The 26936-nt window shown below is 35.7% G+C and overlaps 1 protein-coding gene across 1 annotated transcript in view; it reads left to right on the top strand.

The window, feature by feature from the left end:
- LOC150099824 (treslin-like) overlaps positions 1–26936 on the top strand; it is a 290982-nt gene that overhangs the window by 150099 nt on the left and 113947 nt on the right. The window contains exons 7-9 of the mRNA XM_090403686.1: positions 6435–6617; positions 20117–20265; positions 24987–25096. Of these exons, the coding sequence (XP_090259812.1) occupies positions 6435–6617; positions 20117–20265; positions 24987–25096 (442 nt within the window). The remainder of the gene's footprint in view (positions 1–6434; positions 6618–20116; positions 20266–24986; positions 25097–26936) is intronic.

Here is a 26936-nt window from a genome sequence, read left to right as displayed (position 1 = left end):
CCCTTTGCCAGAAAGAGATCATAAACCTGTTGTCAAAATTAGACACAAAAAAAGCCCCGGACCTGATGGCATTCCTCCATTTGTCCTGAAGGTCTGTGCAGCAGAACTGACTCCTATCCTATGCAGTCTGTACACTCTATATTACTCCACTGGTATATATCCCAAAGCCTGGAAATTGGCCTATATTCAACCCATTCCCAAAAAGGAAGAAAAATTGCTGCCATCTAACTACTGCCCTATCTCACTCACCTCAATCCTATCTAAAGTGATGGAGAATACCATCACTTCTCAACTACTACTCTACCCAGCTATTAAGCGACCACCAGTATGGATTCTGCCGATGCCGATCAACAGGTGACCTGCTTTCATATATCACCCATCTCTGGACATATTCCATGGAAAAATTTGGTGAATCCCAAGTAGTTGCACTTGATATCTCTAAAGCCTTTGACCGGGTCTGTCACAAAGGCTTACTAAGCAAACTCCCATCATTTGGACTGTCTCAGGACTTCTGCAGATGGATTGCCAGCTTCCTGTCTGGATGCACACTTTGTGTAATGGTAGATGGCTTCCTATCCTCCCACTATCCAACTAATGCTGGGGTCTCACAAGGTTCAGTTCTCTCAATGACCTACTTCAGTTGACCTCCAACCCAATACACAGTTTTGCAGATGCCAGCACATTGCACTCCTCCCTTTCATTTGATAAATCTTGCCCTACACAACTCACTTCAACCCACAGAACATCAACCACAACTTCCCTTAACACGGACCTCCGAAACATCCTCCGATGGGGCTCAGATAACCTCGTCAACTTCAACTCTAATAAAACCCAGTTCTATCTTATTTCCCACAAAAAAGAACCACTTTCCCCCAGTATTATTTTTGATAACACTCAAATCCCCAGACAAGATGAAATTTCTCTTCTCAGAATTACCACGACATCAGGCCTCTCCTGGCATAAACACATCACAACCATTGCATCCTCAGCTTCCAAAAAACTAGGCTTTCTCTTTCGCTCAAGACGTTACTTCACTTCAAAACAACTGTTAACCTTATACAAATCGCAAATCCGCCCAGCTATCGAATATTGTTCTCACATTTGGAGGGGGGCTCCTGTAAGCTCCCTCAAAATGTTTGAATCAATACAGAGGAGAGCAATTAGACTGATAAATAATGCATCTCTCATCGACTCACTCCCCCCCATTTTCACATAGACGTTTAGTCTCTGCAATATGTATATTCTACAAATGTTTTCATGGAAAATGCTCATCTGAAATAACATCAATAATTCCCCCACTCTGTACTAAACCCATTGGAACACGTACAGCCACCTCCCAACATCCCTTCACGGTACACCTTGAAACCTACAGAACAAGTTTCTTTTCCTCCTCCTTCATCTCTGCTACTGCTGTACTGTGGCACAGTCTCCCCCCTGGGGTATATTTCCAATCTTTCCCCTGGAATTCTAATCGTATAATTCCAGTCTTCCCCCTGGAATTCAAATCGAATTTCAGCCTTTCGATTTAAAAACCGAAATATACAGGCGTTCAAATCAAATGTAAACTAGTTCCTCCTTTCTCATACCACTACCCATATATGGTACTAAAGTACTATAGGTTGACCAGCCAATCTCTCGTATATGGGCCCAACATAAAAAAAATTAAAAAAAAAACTGACTATGTGGAGTTTTCCTCTCAGTTATACAGCTTTGAAGAGACCTCCAACTAGTCGGTTCTTCGTATTCCTTTAAAGGAATACGAAGAACCGACCAGGGCTTCTGACCTAATGTCCAATCCTCACCTTCTCGTGGTGCACCCTGTTGAGTATCTACCTGGATACTGAACGAATGAGGATGGGCTGGCAATTTGGGATTTAGCCGACCAAATTGTATTTTTATTGGTTTAAACCAAAATACAAAATCATGGTACAGCATTACTTGCTGTACCATGAAATTCTGTTCATGGTACAGCATGAACAGAATTTCATGCCGGCTGGAGCGTCGCCCGGTTAAACAAAGCCCCCATTGTTTTTGCCAAGAAACCAGGGCGAACAGCAAAAAGTCAGCTACTGGAACAAATCTGAAATCACACCCCAACTCGATATCACTACAGTTAAAGATCGGTACTATCAACATAAGAAGCCTGAACGGCAAAGAAATGGAGCTAGCTGAGGAATTAGATAAATACCAGATCGACATAATACGGGTTACTGAAACAAAAAAGAACAAAAACTGGTGAGATCTTTCTGAGCAATAAATACAAAATGTTATATTCAGGAAATGATAATCAAGGAAAAGAAGGAGTAGCCATAGTATTCAACACAAAATACGAGGCGAATCTTCTTGAATGGCAGGCAGTCTCAAGTAGAGTGATGTGAGCAAATATCACAATGGGGAATTGGACAATGACACTTATTTGTGCCTATGGTCCTGTAGAAGGTTCTACTAAGGTAGAAGTGGAGGAATTTTTTATTACTTTAGAGAAAGCAACTGACACAATGAAAAAGGAAAAGTTGGTCCTTGTTGGGGATCTAAATAGCAGAGTAGGAAATGATTGTCAGACATACAAAAATATTTTGGGAAAATTTAGAGAAAAGAGCAAAGCCAATAATAATGGCAAATGCCTGTTGGATTTCTGCTCAGGACATGGACTAGTTATTACTAACATCATGTTCCAACATAAAAATGTGCACAAATTCACATGGAGAGAAGAGGCAAGGAATAAGAAAAGTCTCATTGACTGTGTTATTGTCGATAGTGATGTTTTCTCCCTGGTGCAGGACAGAAGAGTGTACAGAGGATTTGAAATTGGAAGCGATCACTATTTAGTCTTGAGCAGGATGAAATTGAATTTCATATTGAAAAGAATAGCATGTAACAAAGTTTTAAAGCGAATAAAAGTTGAGCAGCTCTCAGATGTGAACTGTAGACTAAAATACACAAACATGATTGAAGAAAAAATGAAAGAGTTTGAGAACAGAAACCAAACCTTGGAGATTCAGCGGCACGCCTTGAAGAAAACCCTGATTGATTCAGCCAGAGAGGCATGTGGTAAGTTTGTCTGCAAGGATAGAAAAATCAGGACTCCATGGTGGACACAGGAAGTTAAACTAGGCAGTGAAGGAAAAGAAGAAAGCATATCAAAAGTTCTTGGCAAATAAGTCAGATTGTGCTCTTAGAGATTACAGAGACAAATGTAAGAAAGCTAAACAAAAGTAATGGGAGGACTTTGGCAAAAACATAGAAAATAAATATCAAGAAGGTGGTAAGATATTCTGGAGGTGGTTGAAGAAGCTTAGAAATGAAGGAAAGAGTGCTGTAAAAGGAGTTAGAGATGATAAAGGTGACATGAAAACAGGAGAAAAAGATATCATTGAAGTATGGAGTAATTACTTCGAAAAATTGCTAAATGAAACAAGCAGTGATAGCACAGTGGTAAAAACACTCAACAGGCATACAATCAGGAATACATATCCATACTTGAAGTAGAAAAACCTATCAATCTTGAAATGTGGAAAGGCAGCAGGAGTAGATGATATTCGACCAGAAATGCTGAAGTATGGTGGTATGGTATAAGAGTCTTACAGTGGCTGCACGGCATAGTTGAGAAAGCTTGGACAGAGGGACGAATTTCCAATGATTGGAGTAGAGTTCTCATAGTACCCATATATAAAAAGGGAAATAAAACTGAATGTGAGAATTACAGAGTTATTTCCCTACTGAGTGTTCCTGGTAAGATTTATGCCAGTATACTTGAGAAACGATTGAGAATAATTGTGGAAGAAAACTTGGTGAAGAACAAGCTGGATTTAGGCCAAATAGAGGCTGTCAGGATCAGATCTTCACTTTACGACAAATAGTTGAGAAAGCATGGGAATATAACAAAGATCTGTATATTTAAGTTTTGTCGATTTGGAAAAGGCATATGACAAGGTGCTAAGAGAGAAGCTATTCAATATGCTACAGTTATATGGTGTCAATGGGGCATTATATCAAGCAATACTTAGTCTTTATTTGAGTTGTAAGTCAGCAGTTTGAATTGAAGGAAGTACAGGAGATGGTTTAATGTTAAATCTGGTGTGAGACAAGGATGTACATTATCCACTCTGTTATTCATTATCTCTATGGATCACATTATGATGCAAAGTGGTATTAAACATGATATCAGAATTGGAGATGTTAATGTATGCTCTTTGCTTTATGTGGACAATGTTATACTTCTAAATAAATCTGCTACGAGATTCTCTGACTAAATTGAATAACTGTTGTAATAGATACGGTATGAAGGTCAACAATAAAAAGACAATGAAAATAAGTCGAATCGTTGAAAATATCACTGTGTTGTGAATGGAGAACCTGTGGAACAAGTAAAACATTTCAGCTGCTTAGGCACGATTTTTACTGAAGATGGTAAATTTAATCGGAAATAGACAACAGAATCAACAAAGCTGGTATGGTAGGAAGTCATTTGAGAAAATTCATATGGAATAAGTGAGAAATTAGTCCGAACACTAAATTAGCTGTATTCAAGACAGTGTTCAAACCAGATTTAACTTATGGATCTGAAAGCTGGGTCAGAAGTAAAACACTTGACCAAAGACTAGAGGCCACAGATATGAGAGTCCTGAGAAAGATTACAGGCGTGAACTGATGGCTTTAATGGCAATATCATATTAAAAATGAGGATATTAGGAAAGAACTTGACATTGTCAGTATCCTATAATGCGTTAGCAGAGCAAATCTCAGCTGGTATGGTCACTTAAACAGAATGGGCAAGGAAAGATTAGCAAAGCAAGTGTTTCCTCCCAGGTTGGCAGGAAAACAACCCAGAGGAAGAACAAGATATACTTGGATTGATACAGTACAAAGTGCCTTAGACGATAGAAATATAAGATCTGATAATGTTGGAGTCTTGACAAGTAACAGACTAATTTGGAGGAAAATTGTAGATAGGAAGTTAGTAATGATGTAAATTTTTCATGTAGTACTATCACATCCTGTACACCCCCTGAGGGTATATATCATGAATTTGATGATGATGTCCAACACCCAACACCCGACGTCTGAAACAAATACTAAAATATAAGCTGGTTGGAAAGAGAAGGCAGGGTAGACCTCAAAAAAGGATATTGGATGGGTAATGAGACCTGAACAGATCAATGTTGTCTATACCCGTAATTAGTGTTATGATGAAATAGACAACAGAATTAATAAATCTGGTATGGAAGGAAGTCAGCTGAATAAATTTTTATCGAATAAGAAAGAAATTAGTCAAAACACTAAATTAGCTGTATATAAGACAGTGTTCAAAACAATTTTAATTTATGGATCTGAGAGCTGAGTTAGAAATAAAACACTTGATCAAAGACTGAAGAACCTGATATGAGAGTTCTGAGATAATGTTGTATGTATATTATCTTATATATATTTATTGTAGTTTTTCCATTCCATATAACTATAGTTTACAATACCATACTAACAGGAAATTGTAATCTTGATACTCGTGGTATCCATATTGTCACTCAAGTTTTGCTTTGATTCTCAGTAACAACCATGTGCATTATTAGTTTTTTGGAACAGCTGTAATTAGAAACAGGAACACCATCCAGCAAGCAAGAGCGGAATAAAAAAAGAAGAACTGGAAAGTAAAAAAAAAAAACAACTGGGTTAAATACTATGATCTCAGTTAAAGTTTTTATATTCATCTTTATCAATTCCCCAAGGAGGAACAGTTAAGTTATTATTAAAGGAGAGTACAATATATCAAGCTTTCTTATATCAGTGAGAATGTTATGAGCTGAATTTGGAAGCAAATAGCATATGTTCAATGATGCGAAATGGAATTTTCAGTAAATTTATTTTTTCTTTTAATTGCCTTTTTTAATTAACAGTTCAATTAAATGTTCTATTGTTAGAGTGATTATTTTAATGCCTACCATAGCAGATGAAGGAATGACGTTTTTCATGAAACTTGCTTGCTATTAGAAAATATATACAAGCATAATAAGTGAGTGTTTATCTTTTATGTTATTCCAAGGAATTTGAGAGGTAAGATTGAATGAATGAGTAGAACCACTAAAAATAAATAAAATAAAGATAAAGAGGACAGTGGTGGAATAAATACAAAGGAAGTTCGCAAATAGTGAAGTGAACTATAGAAATTTAGCTGATTGATGTATTCATTTTTTGTATAGGGTTTGATGTTATCCCTCAGAATTTAATTTAACTGTGGGAATCAAAAAAATTCTCTATGTTAGAAAATTTTTTATGAACTCATATTGTGTATTTCCTAGAATGGCCATATAGTTATCACTTGTATGTAATAAGAATTAAAAAATATTTACTAATTGGAAATCTATAGAGAATGTGATAGCATGAAGTACATGTTATAGTACGATGTCAGAAGTTCACATTTAAGTTACTTTTCATTGTAGATCCATCACTTCCAGAGAGTTCCAGACAGTCTAGTTGTAGTGGAGTCTTTGATAGGCAAAGCTGTTGTCCAAAATTAAAATTCCAAAGCAATAATGACATCGAAAGAAAAAGTCTTAACATTTTAGGGGATACCAAATCTCATAAAAAAGATACGAAGTCATCTGACACACTCACAAAAATTGGTAAGTGGCATTACTATGACAGTTAGTCATTTCTCACTATAACAAATATCTATAAGCCTCATAGGCACAATGCTGTTCTTGCAGAACTTCATTATAGCAAGTGATTTATTGTAAGATCTATAGCATTGATATGCTATAGGCTTGCAACCTTTTGCGTGTGGGATGAGGTTTAGAAAACAATTACTGTGTTATTGTAAATAGTTGAATGTTTCTACAGTCCCTGTAAGTTTACTACAGTATGCTTACTGTATGAACTATAGTATGAACACTAGGAACCAGAGAAATAGTTCGCTATAGTGAATTTAGGAGGAAAAGGACTAATTGCTACTCATTCCGAGGAAAGAAAGCAGGACATTAGAAAATAGTGGTGGGAGAACAAAGGAAATGGCTGAAAATTGTAATTGGCAGTAGATAAAGGATTGGATTGTTAGAAACCACACACAAAATGACAACATGAAAAAGTACAAAGGCAAATAATGAAGGTAGATATGTAAGAAAGAATAGTATGAAATTATAAAGATGAAAATACAGAATTAATGTTTAAATTTCAAAATTTGAAATGGTATATTAGCCCAAATTAATGCCACTTATAGGAAATTTTCATAGTGAACTAAATATTCTGACTAGGTTGGCCAAGTCATTAGCATATGTGCTCTCCACCCAACAGACTGGCAGTTTGAATCCTGGTATGAGATCATCCCCCTATTTATCGCCTAAAGTGACTTAAAAAAAAGTTCCATGTTTGGTCTCTAGAGCAGGTGTTTCCACATCAGATAAAAATGAATAAAAAAATAGTGGAAAAAATCCTTAACCTATCCATGTTACTAATGTACTATTGGTTTGCAACATTTTGTGGGTGAGAGTCACAAAAAAATGTGCAGTCTGTATTATTAAAATTAAAAATACCCCAAACATTTATAATAGGTCACCTCCTAAAGACGGAGACTGTCGCAACTCTTCTGAACAAGTCAGTTTTCTCTGTCCAGGCAGGAAGCCACTTGTTTACACTAATGATGCCAGTCAATTTTTCCCACCTCTCTGGCTGCCAAGTAATGCAGGCTAGTCTTCCTATTCAAGGTCACCTCTTGAATTGGAGGTGACCAATTATAAAGTTGACTGTTTTCAGGTTATTTTTAATTTTAAACCTACACTAGAAGCCAATGTAGTTCAGTGGAAGTGGTGTTTGCACTGCACGGTGCTTGACTGCATGAAGGAAGACCTGTGTTCAAATCTAGTCGCTGACTAGAGGAACATTTTCTAAGCTTTTTTTTTTTTTTTTTTTTTTTTTTTTTTTTTTTTTTTTTTTTTTACCAGTTCCTGAGTTAGTCGATCTCTGGCATGGGCAAGTGGATTTTTACTCACAGTAACTCAGGATTTTCGTCCCGTAAACTCAAGAAAATTGACCATTGAACCCACACTATTTTCAGACAAAAAATATTGTTAGGGTTAGAGACCACTAGATGACAGCACTTGTTAGCCATTTCTTCACTGCTTGCCACTTAAATTAGTGACAGCCTTGGTAAGCTCATTTTGATAAGCTCATTTGCTTTTATTTTTCTTTTTTTGCCAACTTACAATATCTCGTGTTTGTCATTAGTATACAATTTTCCGAATTTCCTTTCATTTTTTTTCCCTGCCATTTTCTTTATTTACTGACCTTGACTACAGTTTTCTCTTTTCTTTTATTTTCTAGTTTTAATACAAAATGCAAATAAAATTTTATGCAATACTTCCAACACCTTTATTCGGTGATGTCAGTTTGTGCGAAAATCAGTTCACTATTGTGAAGAGTGCTTTTTCTGTTAGAAATAGTGAGTTTAAAATAGCATTTTAAACTTGACATTGCTTCTATGGGACTTAGGCAGGATCTTTTCCATACTAAGTTATAGTGCACATCATAATTTCATTTATGCACATTTACTATATAATGAGAATAGACTCGGTTATTGGAGAACATTATAAAGGAAACACATTATGCGGGTAAGTGGCATTAGATGTGATTATCAGATTTGGAGACAAGCATCTACTCGTAAAGAAATCCAATAGAGGTTTGCAGTATTCCATCCAGTATTCCATAAATTTTACTTCTGATTTTCAGTATGAAAATCAGAAGTAAAAAGACAGACTGTGAAAATAGGCCTGAATAGTGAAAACGTCAGCTTCATCATGAATGGAGAACCTATAGAACAAGTAAAAGATTTCAGCTATTTAGGCATCATTTTAATGAATATGGATATTGACAATGTAAGAGAAACTGGCAAATCACTAAACTAGCTGTATATAAGAGAGTATTCAAGCCAATTTTAATATAGATCTGAAAGATACTTCAAAAATAAACCTATCAAAGACTGGAAACCATAGATATGAGAGTTCTCAGAAAAATTTCATATTATACTGACGAAACTTCTTCTTATGGTGCCATCTTCTATCGAAGGTCAGCGACCATTTTTGCGAACAAAATGTGTTCTTGCATTAATCTGAGCAGTTGTACACTGCTCTTTCCTATCCATATCTTGATGTTGCCAAACCAAGATATTGTTTTTCTTCCTCTAGCTCCTTTGTCATCAATTCTTCCTACCAAAATAGTTTGTAGAAGTTGGTATTTGCCATTTCTCATGTGGCCAAGATATGATATTTTTCATTTCTTGTTTGTTTGTATATCTTTGGCTTTGCCAATAGATTTTAAGACATCTTCATTGGTAAATTTTTATGTCCATGATATCTTTAGCATTCTTCTATATAGCCACATCTCCAAGGCTTCAATTTTCTTGATAGTTTTTGCCTTCAATGCCCATGTTTCATGTTTCAACTCCATACAACAGAATCGACCAGACATAGCATTTCAGAATCTGACTTCTATGTTTATATCTTTATTGCAGAATGCTCAATTTGTTTTAATTTTCATGAAGGACTGAAGTGCAACTTCAATCCTTGTCTTTATATCTATTTCAGGATCCCACCTTTCATTAAGCCAGCAACCAAGATATTTATACTTTGACACTTGATCAATATTTTTCCCATTGAGTCATTGATGAGGTTGGATGTTTGCTGATGACCATGTATTTCGTCTTGTTCATGTTTATATTTATTCCCATTCTTTTGCTTTCTATGTATACTCTGTCAATGAGTTTTTGATTTATTACTATGGATGAGACCATTACATTAATTACTATCGGATTCACCATTTCAACCAGAATCCAAACAGCTGTCAAAACAGTAGACAGAAGCCAAAGAAGACAAAGTTGGTTCTATCAGCAGGAAAGGTCATAGCATTGGTGTTTTGGGATGCTAAAGGCATTTTGTTTATTAATTATCTTGAAAAGGGTAAAACAATTACTTAGAATATTATTCCGATCTTTTAACCAGACTAGACGAAAAAATTCGTGAGAAAAGACCCGGTTTGCAGAAGAAAAAAATCATTTTTCATCAGGACAGTGCACCTGCCCACAAAGGTGTTTTGGCAGTGGGAAAATTAAGGGATCGGTACTATGAATTATTGGAACATTTACCCTATTCCCCAGATTTGGCTCCCTCTGACTTCTATCTCTTCCCAAAACCAACACTCTCTTCCTCGCTGGTCAGCATTTTTCTTTGAATCAAGAGATGATTGCAGCCGTAAAGGGGTATATTGCAGATCTTACTGAGAACATTACAGGGACGGGATAATGATACTGGTGCATTGCTGGAATAAATATATTAGTCTTAAGGGAGATTATGTTGAAAAATAATAAAAATAATTTTGAATTATAAATTTGTTTTTTCATTGTTAGGCTGAGAATGTTTCAGGCTACCCGGCTACCCTCATATACTTGCATAAATCTTACCAAGAACACTGAGTAGAGAAATATCTCTGTAATTCTCACATTCAGTTTTATTTCCCTTTTCATGTATGGGTACTATGAGAGTTCTACTCCAGTCATCTGGAATCATCTGTCCAGGCCTTCTGAAGTATGAAGTGCAGCCACTGCAAGACTTTTATCCTCCATACTTGAGCATTTCTAGTCGAATATCATCTACTCCAACTGCCTTTCCACATTTCAGCCTTTTGATGGCTTTTTTCTGCTTCAAGTATGGATATGTATTCCTGATTGCATGCCTGTTCAGTGTTTTTTATTACTGTGCTATCACTGATTGTTTCTTTTAGCAATTTTTCAAAGTAGTTACCCCATACACCAAGGATATCTTTTTTTTTTTTTTTTTCCTGGTTTTCATGTCACCTTTATCATCTTTAATTCCTTTTACAGCACTCTTTCCTCCATTTTTGATCTTTTTTAACAGCCTCCAGAATACATACTACCATGTTCTTGATATTTCTATATTCTTACCAAAATCTTCCTATGACTTGTTTAGCTAGTTTTACGCAGTGTTCTTTCTTACATTTGTCTCTGTATTCTCTAAGAGCACAAGCTGACTTATTTGTCAGGAACCTTTGATATGCTTTCTTCTTTTCCTTCACTCATCTGTTCACCATGGTGTTCTGAATTTTCTATCCTTGCAGACAACTTCACCACATGCCTCTCTGCCTGAATCAATCAATGTTTTCTTCAGGATTTCCCACTGAATCTCCAAGGTTTTTTTCCTGTTCTCAAATCTTTTATTTTATCTTGAATAATATTTGCATATTTTAGTCTACAGTTCACATCTGAAATCTGCTCAACTTTTATTTACTTTAAAACTTTCTTACATGTTCTTCTTTTCAATATAAAATTCAGTTTTATCCTGTTCAAGACTAAATGGTCATCATTTCCAATTTCAAATCCTCTGTACACTCTACTGTCCTACACCAATGAGAAAACATCACTGTCAACAATAATATAATCAATGAGACTTTTCTTATTCCTTGCCTCTTCTCTCCATGTGAATTTGTGTACAACACAAAAGTGCAATGTGTTGGCACATTGGAATTTTGTGTAAATAACTAGTCCATGTCCTGAGCAGAAATCCAAGGTAATTGCCATTATTATTAGCTTTGGTCTTTTCTGCAAATTTTCCCAAAATATTTTTGTATGTCTGTCAATCATTTCCAACAAGGACCAACTTTTTCTTTTTCATTGAGTCAGCTTTCTCTAAAGCCTCAAATTCCTCCACTCCTACCTTCGTAGAACCTTCTGTGGGTTCATAGGCACAAATAAGTCTCATTGGCCAGTTCCCCATTCTGATATTTGCCCATATCACTCTACTTGATAATCCTTGCCATTCATGATTATTAGCCTTGTATTCAGTGTTGAATACTATAGCTACTCCTTTTCCTGATTGTTATTGCCTGAATATAACTTTCTGTATTTTTTTATCAGAAAAATTTCACCAGATTTATCTTTTTTTGTTTCTTTCGCCCCTGTTATGTCGATCTGGTATTTATTCCCTCACCCAGCTCGATTTCTTGGCCACTCAGGCTTCTGTTGATAGTACCGATCTTGAACTCTGGTGATGTTGAGTTGGGGTGTGTTTCAGGATTTGTTCTAGTAGCTGACTTTTCACTGTTCGCCCTGTTCCCTGGCGAAACCAACAAGGGAGGGGGCTTGTTTAACTAGGCAATGTCCAGCCAGCATGGAATTCTGTCATTTTCAACATGACAGAATTCATCATCATCATCAAATTCCTGCTATGTACCCTCAAGGGGTGTACAGGATATGACAGTACTACATGAAAAAATTACATCATTACTAACTTCCTATCTACAATTTTCCTCCAAATCAGTCTGTTACTTGTCAAGACTCCAACATTATCAGATCTTATATTTCTATCGTCTAAGGCACTTTGTACCGTATCAATCCACCTCTATCTTGGTCTTCCTCTGGGTCGTTTTCCTGCCAACCTGGCAGAGAACACTTGTTTTGCTAATCTTTCCTCTCCCATTCTATTTAAGTGACCATACCACCTGAGATTAGCTCTGCTAACGCATTCCTGGATGCTGACAATGTCAAGTTCTTTCCTAATATCATCATTTTCAATATGATATTGCCATTGATGCCATCTGTTCACGCCTCTAATCTTTCTCAGGACTCTCATATCTGTGGCCTCTAGTCTTTGGTCAAGTGTTTTACTTCTGACCCAGCTCTCAGATCCATAAGTTAAAACTGGTTTGAACACTGTCTTGTATACAGCTAATTTAGTATTCCGACTAAATTAGCTGTATACAGCTAATTTAGTATTCCGACTAATTTCTCTCTTATTTCATATGAATTTATTCATTTGACTTCCTACCATACCAGCTTTGCTGATTCTGTTGTCTATTTCTATATTTAATTTACCATCTTCAGTAAAAATCATGCCTAAGTAGCTGAAATGTTTTACTTGTTCCACAGGTTCTCCATTCACGACATAGTTGACAATTTCAATGATTCTGCCTATTTTCATTGTCTTTGTCTTTTTATTGCTGACCTTCATACCATATCTATTACAACAGCTATTCAATTTAGTCAGAGAATCTTGCAGACTTGTAGCGGATTTATTTAGAAGTATAACATCATCCGCATAAAGCAAAGAGCTGACATTAACATCTCCAATTTTGATATCAGGTTTAATACCACATTCCTTCATAATGTGATCAATATAGATAATGAATAACAGAGGGGATAATGTACATCCTTGTCTCACACCAGATTTAACATTAAACCATCTTCCTGTACTTCCTTCAATTCTACTTGCTGACTTACAACTCAAATAAAGACTAAGTATTGCTTGATATAATGCCCCATTGACACCATATAACTGCAGCATATTGAATAGCTTCTCTCTTGGCACCTTGTCATATGCCTTTTCCAAATCGACAAAACTTAAATACAGATCTTTGTTGTATTCCCATGTTTTCTCTACTATTTGTCGTAAAGTGAAGATCTGATCCTGACAGCCTCTATTTGGCCTGAATCCAGCTTGTTCTTCACCAAGCTTTTCTTCCACAATTCTTCTCAACCGTTTCTCAAGTATACTTGCATAGATCTTGCCAGGAACACTCCGTAGGGAAATACCTCTGTAATTCTAACATTCAGTTTTATTTCCCTTTTTATATATGGGTACTATGAGAGCTCTACTCCAATCATCGGGAATTCGTCCCTCTGTTCAGGCTTTCTGAACTATGCAGTGCGGCCACTGTAAGACTCTTATACCACCATACTTCAGCATTTCTGGTCGAATATCATCTACTCCTGCTGCCTTTCCACATTTCAATCCTTTGATGGCTTTTTCTACTTCAAGTATGGATATGTATTCCTGACTGCATGCCTGGTCAGTGTTTTTTATCACTGTGCTGTCATCACTGCTTGTTTTATTTAGCAGTTTTTCAAAGTAATTACTCCATACTTCAAGGATATCTTTTTCTCCTGTTTTCATGTCACCTTTATCATCTCTAACTCCTTTTACAGCACTCTTTCCTCCATTCCTAAGCTTCTTCAACAACCTCCAGAATATTTTGCCACCTTCTTGATATTTATTTTCTATATTCTTGCCAAAGTCCTCCTATGACTTTTGTTTAGCTAGTTTTACACACTGTTTAGCTTTCTTACATTTGTCTCTGTATTCTGTAAGAGTAAAAGCTGACTTATTTGACCGAAACTTTTGATATGCTTTCTTCTTTTCCTTCCTGCCTCTTTAACTTCCTGTGTCCACCAGGGAGTTCTGATTTTTTTATCCTTGCACACAACCTCACCACATGCCTCTCTGGCAGAATCAATCAATGTTTTCTTCAGAGTTTGCCACTGAATCTCCAAGGTTTGATTCCTGTTCTCAAACTCTTTCATTTTCTTTTCAATAATCTTTCTGTATTTTAGTCTACAGTTCACATCTGAGAGCTGCTCAACTTTTATTCGCTTGAAAACTTTCTTACATGTTATTCTTTTCAATATGAAATTCAATTTTATCCTGCTCAAGACTAATTAGTGATCACTTCCAATTTCAAATCCTCTGTACACTCTGGTGTCCTGCACCAGGGAGAAAACATCACTATCAACAATAACATAGTCAATGAGACTTTTCTTATTCCTAGCCTCTTCTCTCCATGTGAATTTGTGCACATTTTTATGTTGGAACATGGTGTTAGTAATAACCAGTCCATGTCCTGAGCAGAAATCCAACAGATATTTGCCATTATTATTAGCTTTGCTCTTTTCTCCAAATTTTCCCAAAATATTTTTGTATGTCTCACAATCATTTCCTACTCTGCTATTTAGATCCTCAACAAGGACCAACTTTTCATTTTTCATTGTGTCAGTTGCTTTTTCTAAAGCCTCAAAAAATTCCTCCACTTCTACCTTAGTAGAACCTTCTGTGGGACCATAGGCACAAATAAGTCTTATTGTCCAGTTCCCCATTCTCATATTTGCCCACATTACTCTACTTGAGACTGACTGCCATTCAAGAAGATTAGCCTCGTATTTTGTGTTGAATACTATGGCTACTCCTTCTTTTCCTTGATTGTCATTGCCTGAATATAACATTTTGTATTTATTGCTCAGAAAGATCTCACCAGTTTTGGGTCTTTTTTGTTTCATTCACCCCTATTATGTCGATCTGGTACTTATCTAATTCCTCAGCTAGCTCCATTTCTTTGCCATTCAGGCTTCTTACGTTGATAGTACCGATCTTTAACTCTGGTGATGTTGAGTTGGGGTTTGTTTTCAGATTTGTTCCAGTAGCTGACTTTTCGCTGTTCGCCCTGGTTCCCTGGCGAAAACAACGGAGGCATTGTTTAACTGGGTGACGCCCCAGCCGGCATGAAATTTTGTCATGTTGTACCATCATTTTTTATTTTGGTTTAACCAATAAGAATACAATTTGGTCGGCTAAATCCCAAATTGCCAGCCCATCCTCATTCGTTCAGTATCAAAGTAGATACCCAACAGGGTGCACCACGAGAAGGTGAGGATTGGTCATTAGGTCGGTTCTCCGCATTCCTTTAAAGGCTATGTGGAGGTCTCCTCTCAGTTATACAGCTTTGACCCTTAAGCACCCCTCAGAATTTCATATTTTAATCCAATATGTATACAAATTGGTCAGCTTAATCCCAAATTGTCAAATACCAGATTATTGGAGTAAAGCTCTTATAGTACCCTTCTGCGAAAAGGGAAATAAAACAATCTAAGAATTAGAGAATTTCTCTACTGAGTGTTTCTGGTAAGATTTATGCAAGTATACTTGAGAAGTGGCTGAGAGAAATTGTGGAATGGAAGCTCAGGAAAGAATAAGTGAGATTCAGACCAAACAGAGGTTCTCAGGATCATATTTTCACTTTAAGACAAATAGCTGAGAAATCATAGGAATATAACAAGGCTGTGTTTAAGTTTTGCAGATGTGTAAAAGGCATATGATACAGTGCCAAGAAAAAAGCTGTTTAAACAGGTATACAGTGTTAATGGAACATTATATCAAGCAATGCTCCTGACACAGTCATTTCCATTGCATCATCAGTTTCCAGAAAATTTGGCATTCTTTTTCAGTCAAGATGGTACTTCTCTGTTGAACAGTTACTCTGTATAAATTCCAAATCCGACCAACATTGGAATACTGCTCTCAATGCTTGGGATGATGCAGCTAAGTTTCCCTTAAAAATTTTTGCTGTTCAGAAAAGGGCTGTCTATTTGATAAATGAGCTCTTATAGACTCTTCAGTTACTTTCCCATAGAAGCTCAGTTTCTTCATTGTTTCTCCTACAGATATTTCTGTGACCATTGTTGAGCAGAGCTAACATCCATTATGTCATTCAGTTTCTGCCAGATCTACAGGAACTTGTGCTGTAGCTCCTGAACATCCTTTTACATTTGAACTGCATACTTAACCTGTTACTCCCAGTCATGTTTCATTCTTTCCACTTCATTCCTGTGGAACAGTCTCCCTCATGAAGCATTTCCAAAGGACTACAATTTTCAATAGTTCAAGAAGAATATCAACAGATTACTGTATTCTTGACCCTGCTCTCACACAGCATCTGTTTGTTATAGGCTTTTCTGCCTTTCAAGTGTGGGAGAAATAATATATATATATATAGATAGATAGATAAAAGTTGTAAGTCAGCAGTTAGAATTGAAGGAAGCACAGAAGATGGTCTGATGTTAAATCAGGTATGAGACATGGGTGTACATTATCTCCACTGTTTTCCACCATCTGTGTGGATGATCACATTATGAAGGAAAGTGGTATTAAACCTGATATCAAAATTTCAATAAAAAATACTGTATCATATAGAAGACTTAGGAGAAAAAAACATTAGAAATATATTGATCCAAATATTCCATATAATTTGCTGGAGTTGGAGAAATAGAAAACTCCATTGCACTTCCTTTGATCTGTTTATAAAGCTTGTTTTGAAAAGAAAAATAACCTGCATTTATGACAGTCTAAAATTTTTTCAGTATCAGAAGATCATTTTATAATAATTCTGTTATATCAGCAAGAGGGATGTTTATGAAGAGCGGAACTCTTCACAAATTAATTAAAAACTGAAAACTAATTAAAAGAGCTCTTGGCTGCAAAGATATTCTTGAAACTTTATTATTGAAATCTAAATTATTAATGAAAGAAGATATTCCATTAATTGAGAGAAGCTTGATCAGGTGTTATGAGAGTGTTTAAATCTGACAACCTATAAAATTTTCAACTGCTCTTAAAGGAACATGATAGTGTCATCTTGACACTGAAAGAAGAGTTATTAATATATCTGGCCATCCTTTATCTATGAAGAATGTTCAGTAATACTATTGCACACGAGTGGTGCAAAGACTGATGTATCCAACTATCGACCAATCAGTATCGTATCTCGTGAGTGGTGGTGAATATGTTGGAAAAATTGGATGTGACTCGCATTCAGAAATGGGTTTACTAAGGGAAGGTCAGGTTTCAGCAACCTTCTCACATTCTATAATAATATTACCACTGAGTCAGACAAGGAGAATGGATACACCATGATACTTTTGGATTTTGCTAAGGCTTTTGACAGACTACAGAATGGAAGACTGTTGCATAAATTGGAGAATATGGGTTTGGATTATAAAATATTAGCGTGGATAAAAGGATGGCTGACTGACATATATCAAAAAGTGGTATATGGAGGATGTGAGTCTGCAAGATTTAAGATAACCAATGGTGTATCACAGGGATTAGTCCTTGGTTCACTGTTATTCAATCTGTACATTAATGACATTGGAAAGAATTGACAGGCGACATACAGCTATTTGCTGATGTGCAAAGATAGACAGGGTGATCAGGAATGCTGATATACAGTACTTGCAGAATGATTTGAATAGGCTGGAATTATGCATGGGAAAATGGAGGTCAATTCAGTATTAGCAAATGTAAAGTCATGCACATTAGATATCCAATGTCGTGTTATATTGGGATTATGCTAGAAGAAACTGATCAGGCTCTGGATATTGGAGTGTTAGTAGATAGCAAGTTGAAGTTCAGGTGCTATGTAGCAAAGATTGCAGATATTACTCAAAAGATATTGGTAAATATTTAATTAAAAAATAAGTTAATTGCAATGCTGAAATGAACCTGACATGTAAAGAAAGATAAGGGTGTCATTTTGTCTCTTTACAAAGCCTTGATAAGACCTCACTTGGATTATCATGTGCTGGTCTGATCTCCTAATTTCCATTGTGATTCTGATACAGTGGAGAGAGTGCAAAGGAGAGTGTTAAAAATGATATCAAGATTGGGGAATACTGATTATGAAGCCAGATTGAGATTTTATAGACTGCAGACTAGTCAACAGGAGAAAGAGGGGCTGATATGATTGAGACTTACAAACTTCTAAAAGGATCATACAGGATTTCAGTTAATGGAATTTTTCATTTTATGGAGGGTGGGGAAAGGACAAGAGAGCATTCTTGGGAGCTGAGAATGAATGCTGCTAAGAAGGGGGAATGAGGGCTAGATTTTTCTCTCATAGAGTGGTGCATGATTGGAATGGATTGCCATTGAATGTTGTGTGTGTAAGCAGTGTGAATGAATTCAGAAAAGAGTATGATACCTGGTGCGTGTAGTATATGGCATCCCTCGACAAGTCCCTTACTTCCTGGATGTCTCTCTTAATAATATTTTTTTTACAAAATCTTTAGTTGCATTTTCATGGCAAATGCAGCAATACAAGGACAATAAACTGTTAAAAACAGAAGTGCATGCATATGTATATATGATATAGGTAAATATTTAATTAAAAAATAAGTAATAATTTATGCTGTGACATCATCTTGTTAAACAAGGTCTCTGCTATGAACAGTGAAAAGTGAGATACTGGATCAAACTCAGTGTCAGCAGAATTGGTAATAGGCATCAACAACTAAGAAGCTGCATCAGAAGAGAAATGAATTGACAAAAGAACTTGATGTGCCACATAGACATAATTGTGTTACTTAGACAAAAAAGATAAAAACAAGTGAGATCCTTTCTAAATAATAAATATAGGATGTTATATTCAGGCATCAAGGAAAGGAAGGAGTAATGATTGCATTCATTGCCAACAAGAAGATAAACTTCTTGATTGCTATGCAATTTCTAGTAGTATTTTATATGGGTAAATTTCAATATGAGGGGAATTGGACAATGAAACATTTGTACCAGGCTCCACACAAGGTTTTCCTAAGAAAAGTAGAGGAATTTTTTGAGTTATTAGAGAAGACCACTGTTGAAGCTAATAGGAATGTTTCAACATAAAGATGTGCACAAATTTACATGGAGAGAAAGCATAAGAAATAAGAAAAGTCTCATTGACTGTACTATTGTCGATAGCAATATCTTCTAGTTCAGGAAACAAGTGTATACAAGGCATTTGTAATTGGATATGATCACTTAGTGATTGAAGCTGAAATCTTACAGAACCTAACCATTGGGTTTTGGCTCTTAAAAATTATAGTTGATGACAACTGTATGTGCAGTTTTATTTGTTCTCTTTTACAATAATCTACTTATAGTAGTCTAGGGATCCACATATCTCTAATTATAATCCACTAAGATTAAAAACACCAATGAACTTTTTTAATACAAACTTTTAATTGAAAGGAAATGCTAAATACTACCTCCAGCATGCTGGTGTCTTATAGTACAGTATTTTACCAAAGCTGGTTGTTCAGTGATAAAGATTCCAAATAGTAGCTGCTTTCTTATGCAAAATTTTACTTTGGGCTAAAATGAAATTTCCTGACTACATAAATTTAATCATATACAATTAATTCTTGCTATAGAATGCAACTTACTCAATATTACAAACTACTGAAGAGTCCCATTCAAGCCTGGTAGACCCAGTACTATTCAAAAGAAAATTTACTTCAACAGAATTCTCCACCATAACAAATTTTTCCTTCATTCTCTTCCTATGAGTTTACTATAGTAGAGTTGATTGTATTATTAGCAATATGTATATACAGTCAAGTAGCTACAGGTTACTTTGTTGTCAATACATTGCAAAGAAAATTTCTTAATGTGAATTATAATTTTTTTTATATATTAGTGTAATTTATCATTTTAAAAATTGTAATTATAAATATTTGTTTCTTAAAAATAACATATAGGTTTTGCAAGCAAAAATGAGCTATTATGTCATTTGAATGATGTCTATGAATCATCTTTGCAGTCCAAAGTGTCTTTGGTTAGTGGCGCACAGATAATTGCAGATGTGGTTTTATCATTTGCAAAATCTTGCATTGAAAGGAATGTTGAGGTAAGGCCATGAAGTGGAGAGAATTAAAGAAAATATTTTTTGAAAATTACTATTCATGTGACCCACAGTTACTATTTTTAGAAACTCATACTCAGTTTATATTTTGTAAACATTAATTTTCACTTGTACCGTATTACATTTATAAGAAAAAGTCTATTAATTAAAGAACCCAGTACAGTGGGATGTTCTCCTCCGATTGAAAAAGGCCTTAGTTTGATTTTTGTCATGATGAGAGGAATTGTATATGGGCTTTATCAATTTAAGATGAGTTAACCAATTTCATACAGAAATAGCATAGCATTTATTTCCAGCTATTATTCTATTATTTATTTATATTATTTGTTATTAGGGATCCTAGATATTTATACTTTTAGAGGATATTCTATTTCCATTTTTTCCACATTGCATATATTTAGTTTTTTGTTCATTAATTTGTAAACCAACTTCTTTTGCATTTAAATCGAATTCTTTGAACTTACTTTCTTAAAAACTTTTTGGTATGACTAATTATTGCAATATCATCTGCATATGCAGAAATCTGTACAGATTTATTATTAATATTAACTCTTATATTGAGTCTTCTTATTATACGTAGGCTGTTCAATAAGTTATAAGACTATATTTATACAGAAAACAGATTACCTTTAATCATCATCATTTACATCTTTTTCAAAGTAACTACCGTGAGACACGATGCATTTGTCCCAACGTTGCATCCACTTCTTAAACACATGTGAAATTCCGTTTTTTGAGAGTTCTTTCAAAACCGCCTCTGCAGCTTTTACGCATGCGTTGTTGCTTTCGAAATGGCGGCCTCTTAGTGGTTTCTTGAGCTGAGGAAACAGCCAGAAATCCCACAGTGCAAGATCAGGACTGTATGGAGGGTGTGGTAGGATATCTATGTTGTTCTTCTGCAAAACGTCCACTACACAACCAGCTATATGTGGCCTTGCATTATCGTGGTGCAATAAGAAGCCATTCTTCAGCAATGGACGCTTCCTTTTGACATGCTGTACCATTGTCAATAAAACATCCGCATAGTATGAGCCGTTTACAGTATTCCTGGGTTCTACAGCATGTTGGTAAACAATGCCTTTGTAGTCAAAAAACATTATGGTCATAACTTTTACCATCCGATTTTACAGTTTTTGCTTTTTTGGGGGTAGGCGAAGACGGATGCTTCCATTCACTGCTTTGTTGTTTCATTGTAGGGTCATAGTGATACAACCAAGCTTCATCTGCTGTAATGATGCGTTTTAAGAAGTCGTCACCTTCTTGTTCCAGTCTTTCTTTCCATTCTGTGCACACATCCACTCGATGCTGCATTTGCTCCAGTGTCAAGAGTTTGGGAATCCATCGGGCGCAAACATGTTTCAGTCCCAAATGTTCAGCCATGATTGAGTGAACACTTCCCACAGAAATATTCAGAACAACATGCAGCTGGCGTACTGTAATTCTGCGATCTTCCTTGATGATAATCGCTGCTGTGTTGATCATTGTCTCTGTGATGGACGTTGAAGGTCTTCCCTCACGTTCAAGATCTTCCACATTTTGCCTTCCTTCCTTAAAAGTTTTATGCCAGCAAAAAACACTTGCCCTCACATTGCTTCATTGTGGAAAGTATTGCTTGATATAATGCTCCATTGACACCATATAACTGCAGCGTATTGAATAGCTTCTCTCTTGGCACCTTGTCATATGCCTTTTCCAAATCGACAAAACTTAAATACAGATCTTTGTTATATTCCCATCCTTTCTCAACTATTTGTCGTAAAGTGAAGATCTGATCCTGACAGCCTCTATTTGGCCTGAATCCAGCTTGTTCTTCACCAAGCTTTTCTTCCACAATTCTTCTCAACCGTTTCTCAAGTATACTTGCATAGATTTTGCCAGGAACACTCAGTAGGAAAATACCTCTGTAATTCTCACATTCAGTTTTATTTCCCTTTTTATATATGGGTACTATGAGAGCTCTACTCCAATCATCGGCGTCCCTCTGTCCAGGCTTTCTGAACTATGCAGTGCAGCCACTGTTAGACTTATACCACCATACTTCAGCATTTCTGGTCGAATATCATCTACTCCTGCTGCCTTTCCACATTTCAAACCTTTGATGGCTTTTTCTACTTCAAGTATGGATATGTATTCCTGACTGCATGGAAAGGGAGAAGTAGCTATAGTATTAAAAATATAAAAAGAAGATGAACTTCTTGAATCGCACTCAGTTTCAGGTGGAATAATGTGGACAAACATAAAATGTGACATGAAAACTAAAAATAAATATATCATAAATATGTGGAGCAATTTGAAAGATTGTTAAATGAAACAAGCATTAGAAAATATTCAGCAGGAATGAAATGTCGATTACTTTCAATACTTAAAATAGAAAAATGCTCATAAACCTGAAATGTGGAAAGGAGTAGATAATATTCAACCATAAATGCTCAAATGTGTAGAATATAAATGTTTTAAAGTCATTGCACTGCTTAATTCAGAAGCATAGTCAGAAAGTTAAATTACACCCACACAGCTACTAATTCTATGTAAATCCCAAATCTCCCCATCCTTAGAATACTGTTTACACATTTGCAGTGGTGCACCTAAAACCACTTTAAAAATTCTTGATTCTGCCCAGAGGAGGGCAGTTTGGCTCATACATGACTCTTCTCTCACATGCTTACTTTAACTTATAACTCACTGATGCAGTATTTCAGCTCTTTGTCTCTTCTACAGTACTTTCATAGTCACTGCTCTAGTGAATTGGCAAACATTATTCCTCCACTTGCTGTTGGGCCTAAAACAAGAGCAGCAGCTATCAAACATCCCTTTTCAGTATGGCTGTAAACACATCAGATCTGCTTCTCCTTTTCCTCATTTATTCCATCTACTTCTGTCCTCTGTAACAGCCTTCTTCATAATGTGTTTCCCAACAGTTTCAGTCTCTAGCTCTGTAAGAAAAACGTTAATAGATTTCTTCTTTCTCAGTTCTTATCTACACATGACACTGATATACCTGTCATGTGTGGGATAAAAAAAAAAAAAAAAAAAAAAAAAAAAAAATCCCTTTTTATAGATGAATATTATGAGAGCTCCACTCCAATCATCTGGAATTCAACTCACTGACCATGCCTTCTTGGTCCGTGCGGTTAGCCGAGTGGGTATGCTCTTCACAACCATATGCCTGGGAAAGGAGTGTCCTAGGTTTGATTCTCGTCGCCGACCTGAGGAACTTAAGGATCTTTCTCAGACATAGCCAAGTTAGCCGGTCTTGGGCATGGACAGCAAGGTTTTTCTCCACAGTTTTTCTGGGGGTTTTCCTCCTGCAAACAGGCAAACAATCCCTGTGAACACACACGGATTACAGTTAAGAATACTTAATCCCCAGCCATAGCTCTGATTCATCAGCTATGCTGGTTCCGGGCACGGATAAAATTTGGGGAATTGAGGTGGTGCCATACTTCCCTGTTAAAGGGGCCTCACAGCCGTTATATCATCATACGCTGAATAAAATCATGGCTTCTGAATTATCCAGCGTAGCCACCGTAAAATGTGCCTCCATATTTGATCATTTCTGGTTGAGTATCATCTACTAATTACGCTTCCTTTCTACATTTCAGGTTCTTCATGGCTTTTTTCTACTCCAAGTATTGATATGCATTCCCATTGAGTGTTTTCTACTACCATGCTGTCACTACTTGTTTCATTAAGCAATCTTTCAAAGTAATTACTCTAGGCATTCTAAGAATATCTTCAGTTTTCATGTCACCTTTATTATCTCTGATTCCTTTTACAGTACTCTTTTCCTCCATTTCTAAGCTTTTTCAACAGCCTCCAGAATATTTTGCTAATTTTCTGATATTTATTTTCTATTTGTTTACCAAATTTGTTCCATGACTTTTGTTTAGCTAGTTTTTATTCAGTGCTTTGCTTTCTTATATTTTTCTTTGTATTCTCTAAGAACATAAGCTCACTTACTTGTCAGGAATTTTTGATACACTTTCTTCTCTTCCCTGACTGCCTCTGTAGTATCCTGAGTCCACCACAGAGATCTGATTTTTCTATCCTTGCAGATTATCTTACCACATGCCTCTCTGACTGGATCAATGAATGTTTTCTGCAGGGTTTTCCACTGAATCTCCAAGGTTTGATTCTTGTTTTTAAACTTTCAGTTTTTCTTGAATAATATTTGAGCATTCAAGTCTACAATTTACTTGTAAAAGGTGCTCAACTTTGATTCATTTTAAAACTTTCTTGCACACTTTTTAATATGAAATTCAGTTTTATCCTGAATCACACTAAATGGTGATCACTTCCATTTCAAATTCTCTGTATACTTTTGTGTCCTGAACTAGTATAAAAACATTGCTGTGAACAATAACATAGTCAGTGAAACATTTCTTATTTCTTGTATCTTCTCTCTCTCTTCATGTGAATTCATGCACATTTCTGTGTTTGAACATGGTGTTAGTTCATGTTCTCAGATCCAACAGGTACTTACCATTATTATTTACCATTTTACATGCTTACCATTATTAATAAAATTAGCATCATCATTATATAAGTGCTAATTTTATTCAAGTTATTTACTGTGTCTAACATTTTTTCTTTCTATTACCATTACTGCTATATATTACTGTACTCTGTTGTAGTTACATTTTGTGCTGAATATATATATATATATATTTATTTATTTCATTTTTTTTTTAAATTTCCAATTTAAGGAATTCACAAGGGAGATAATAGAAAAAAATTTCATCCTAAATGCTGATAAAATTAATGAAAAATATGAAGAAACAGGTGATAATGAAGACATCAATAAAAAAATAAGAGAGTAAGTTTGCAGTATTTTTTTTATTCTGCTTTGTATTTTTTTTGACACTTTTATATATTCATAAAAATTGATAGTGATCAAATTAATAGTAATGTGATTCCACAGAGGACAGTGATTTTCCTTGCCTGTGAAATCTATTACTTATTACCTATTACACCATCTATTACTTATTCAGCAATGAAGCGGCTTTTTTTTTTAAAAAAAAAAAGGTAATTTGTTTGGTGTCTAGAGTAAGACTTCTGGGCTATCTAATCACTTGTTCACCTATTTAGGAACTAGATTCCTGGGAGTTGACCTCCAATTTGAGGAATGCAGAGAACCAGACAGGGCTTCTGACTCACTATCTATTTCTCACCTTGCAGTATTGCACTCCATTATTAGATATTCATCAGAATTGTCATCATTGCCTATGAGTCCAATGCCCATTGGTATCTGATGCATATTTTGCAATTTCTCTGTGTCCGTTATCAGGACTCAAATCCTGCAAACTTTTTCAACACCACTCTTTCACATCATCTACCCACCTTGGCCATCCTCTTCTGTTTATGTCATCCATTGTACCAAGCATCAAGGGTTTTAATCTTTCTATTGTTATCCATTCTACAGATATGTCCAAAAAGCTTTAGTTTCCTTCAAATTATTTTCTGCATTATATTCTCTTTGCAGTTAACTTTGCTATGCAGTTCTTCATTTATCTTTTGCACCCATCCAATTCGTAGAATCTTTCTATAATGTGTTCTCTCAGAAGCCAGTATTCTCTGATCTTACATAGCCTTTGACCATTACCACAGCACTTGTGAATATGCATACTTCAAGCAGTCTCAGCTTTATAAGAGAAGGCTCACTGATTTACTTTTCCATTTGTTCATTACCTATAGGTTTACTTTTGCTTTTATTATTCGAGATCTTATCTGTTTATTACAGTCTAATTTCTGCATTGTATTGCTCCCTAGGTACATGAAGGTCCTAACCTCTTCCAGCTCTTGCCTGTTGCCCTTCATTTGCTTTTTTCATCATCTTTTCTTTGAATATCATTGTTTTTGTTTATTGATGTTCAATATCAACCCATATCTCTTTCCTTATTCACTTCAGCACTGTTCTTTTTTGTTCTTCATCTTTTTCAATAATGACTGTGTCATCTATGAATTGTAAATTATTTATTTTTGTACTACTAGGGTCATCGTCCAGTAACATCCTCTAGCAAGAGGGTTGCAGCAGATGAGCAGCTCTTCTCCATTTCTCTTTGTCTGTCGCCTCCGTCATTCTTAAACCAGTCCATTCCCCGATGTCATTGAACCACTCTCTAGTTGGTCTTCCACATCTTCTCTTCCCCTCAACTTTCCCTTGTAATATAGTTCTTGTCAGGCGTCCCGAAGAACCTCTCAGAAGATGTCCTGCAAATCTGGTCTTTCTTTGCATAATATTCTTGAGCAGTGTTCTTTCCATCCCAACTCTTCTTAAAACTTCTTGATTTGATATTCTCTCTGTATAGCTAATCTTTTCCATCTTTCTATAACACCACATTTCCAATGCATTAATTCTTTCCATATCTCTCTTCTCAGTGCCCATGACTCACTTCCATAACTTGCAATACTCCAAACTGTTCCTTTAACTATTCCAATTTTAAACACCTATTTTAATATTCTTGTACATTTAATATTTTTACATTTAATTTTAATATTTAATATTCTATAACAAATTTGCACTTGCTTTCAACTTTTTCATGATGAATCACTTTTAATCATACTTACCTAGAAACATTTACTGACACATCTCACTGGATGAGTCCATTGATAGATATTGCTTTGGTCAAGCAATTTTTAACAGGACTTTCTCACTC

This window comes from Typopeltis vanoorti, chromosome 14 (genome assembly GCF_054136105.1).
Source record: "Typopeltis vanoorti isolate ZY-2024b chromosome 14, IOZ_Tvanoo_1.0, whole genome shotgun sequence".
NCBI lineage: Eukaryota > Metazoa > Arthropoda > Arachnida > Uropygi > Thelyphonidae > Typopeltis > Typopeltis vanoorti.
Note: the sequence above shows the minus strand (reverse complement) of the source record. Positions and strands in the feature narration are given on the sequence as shown.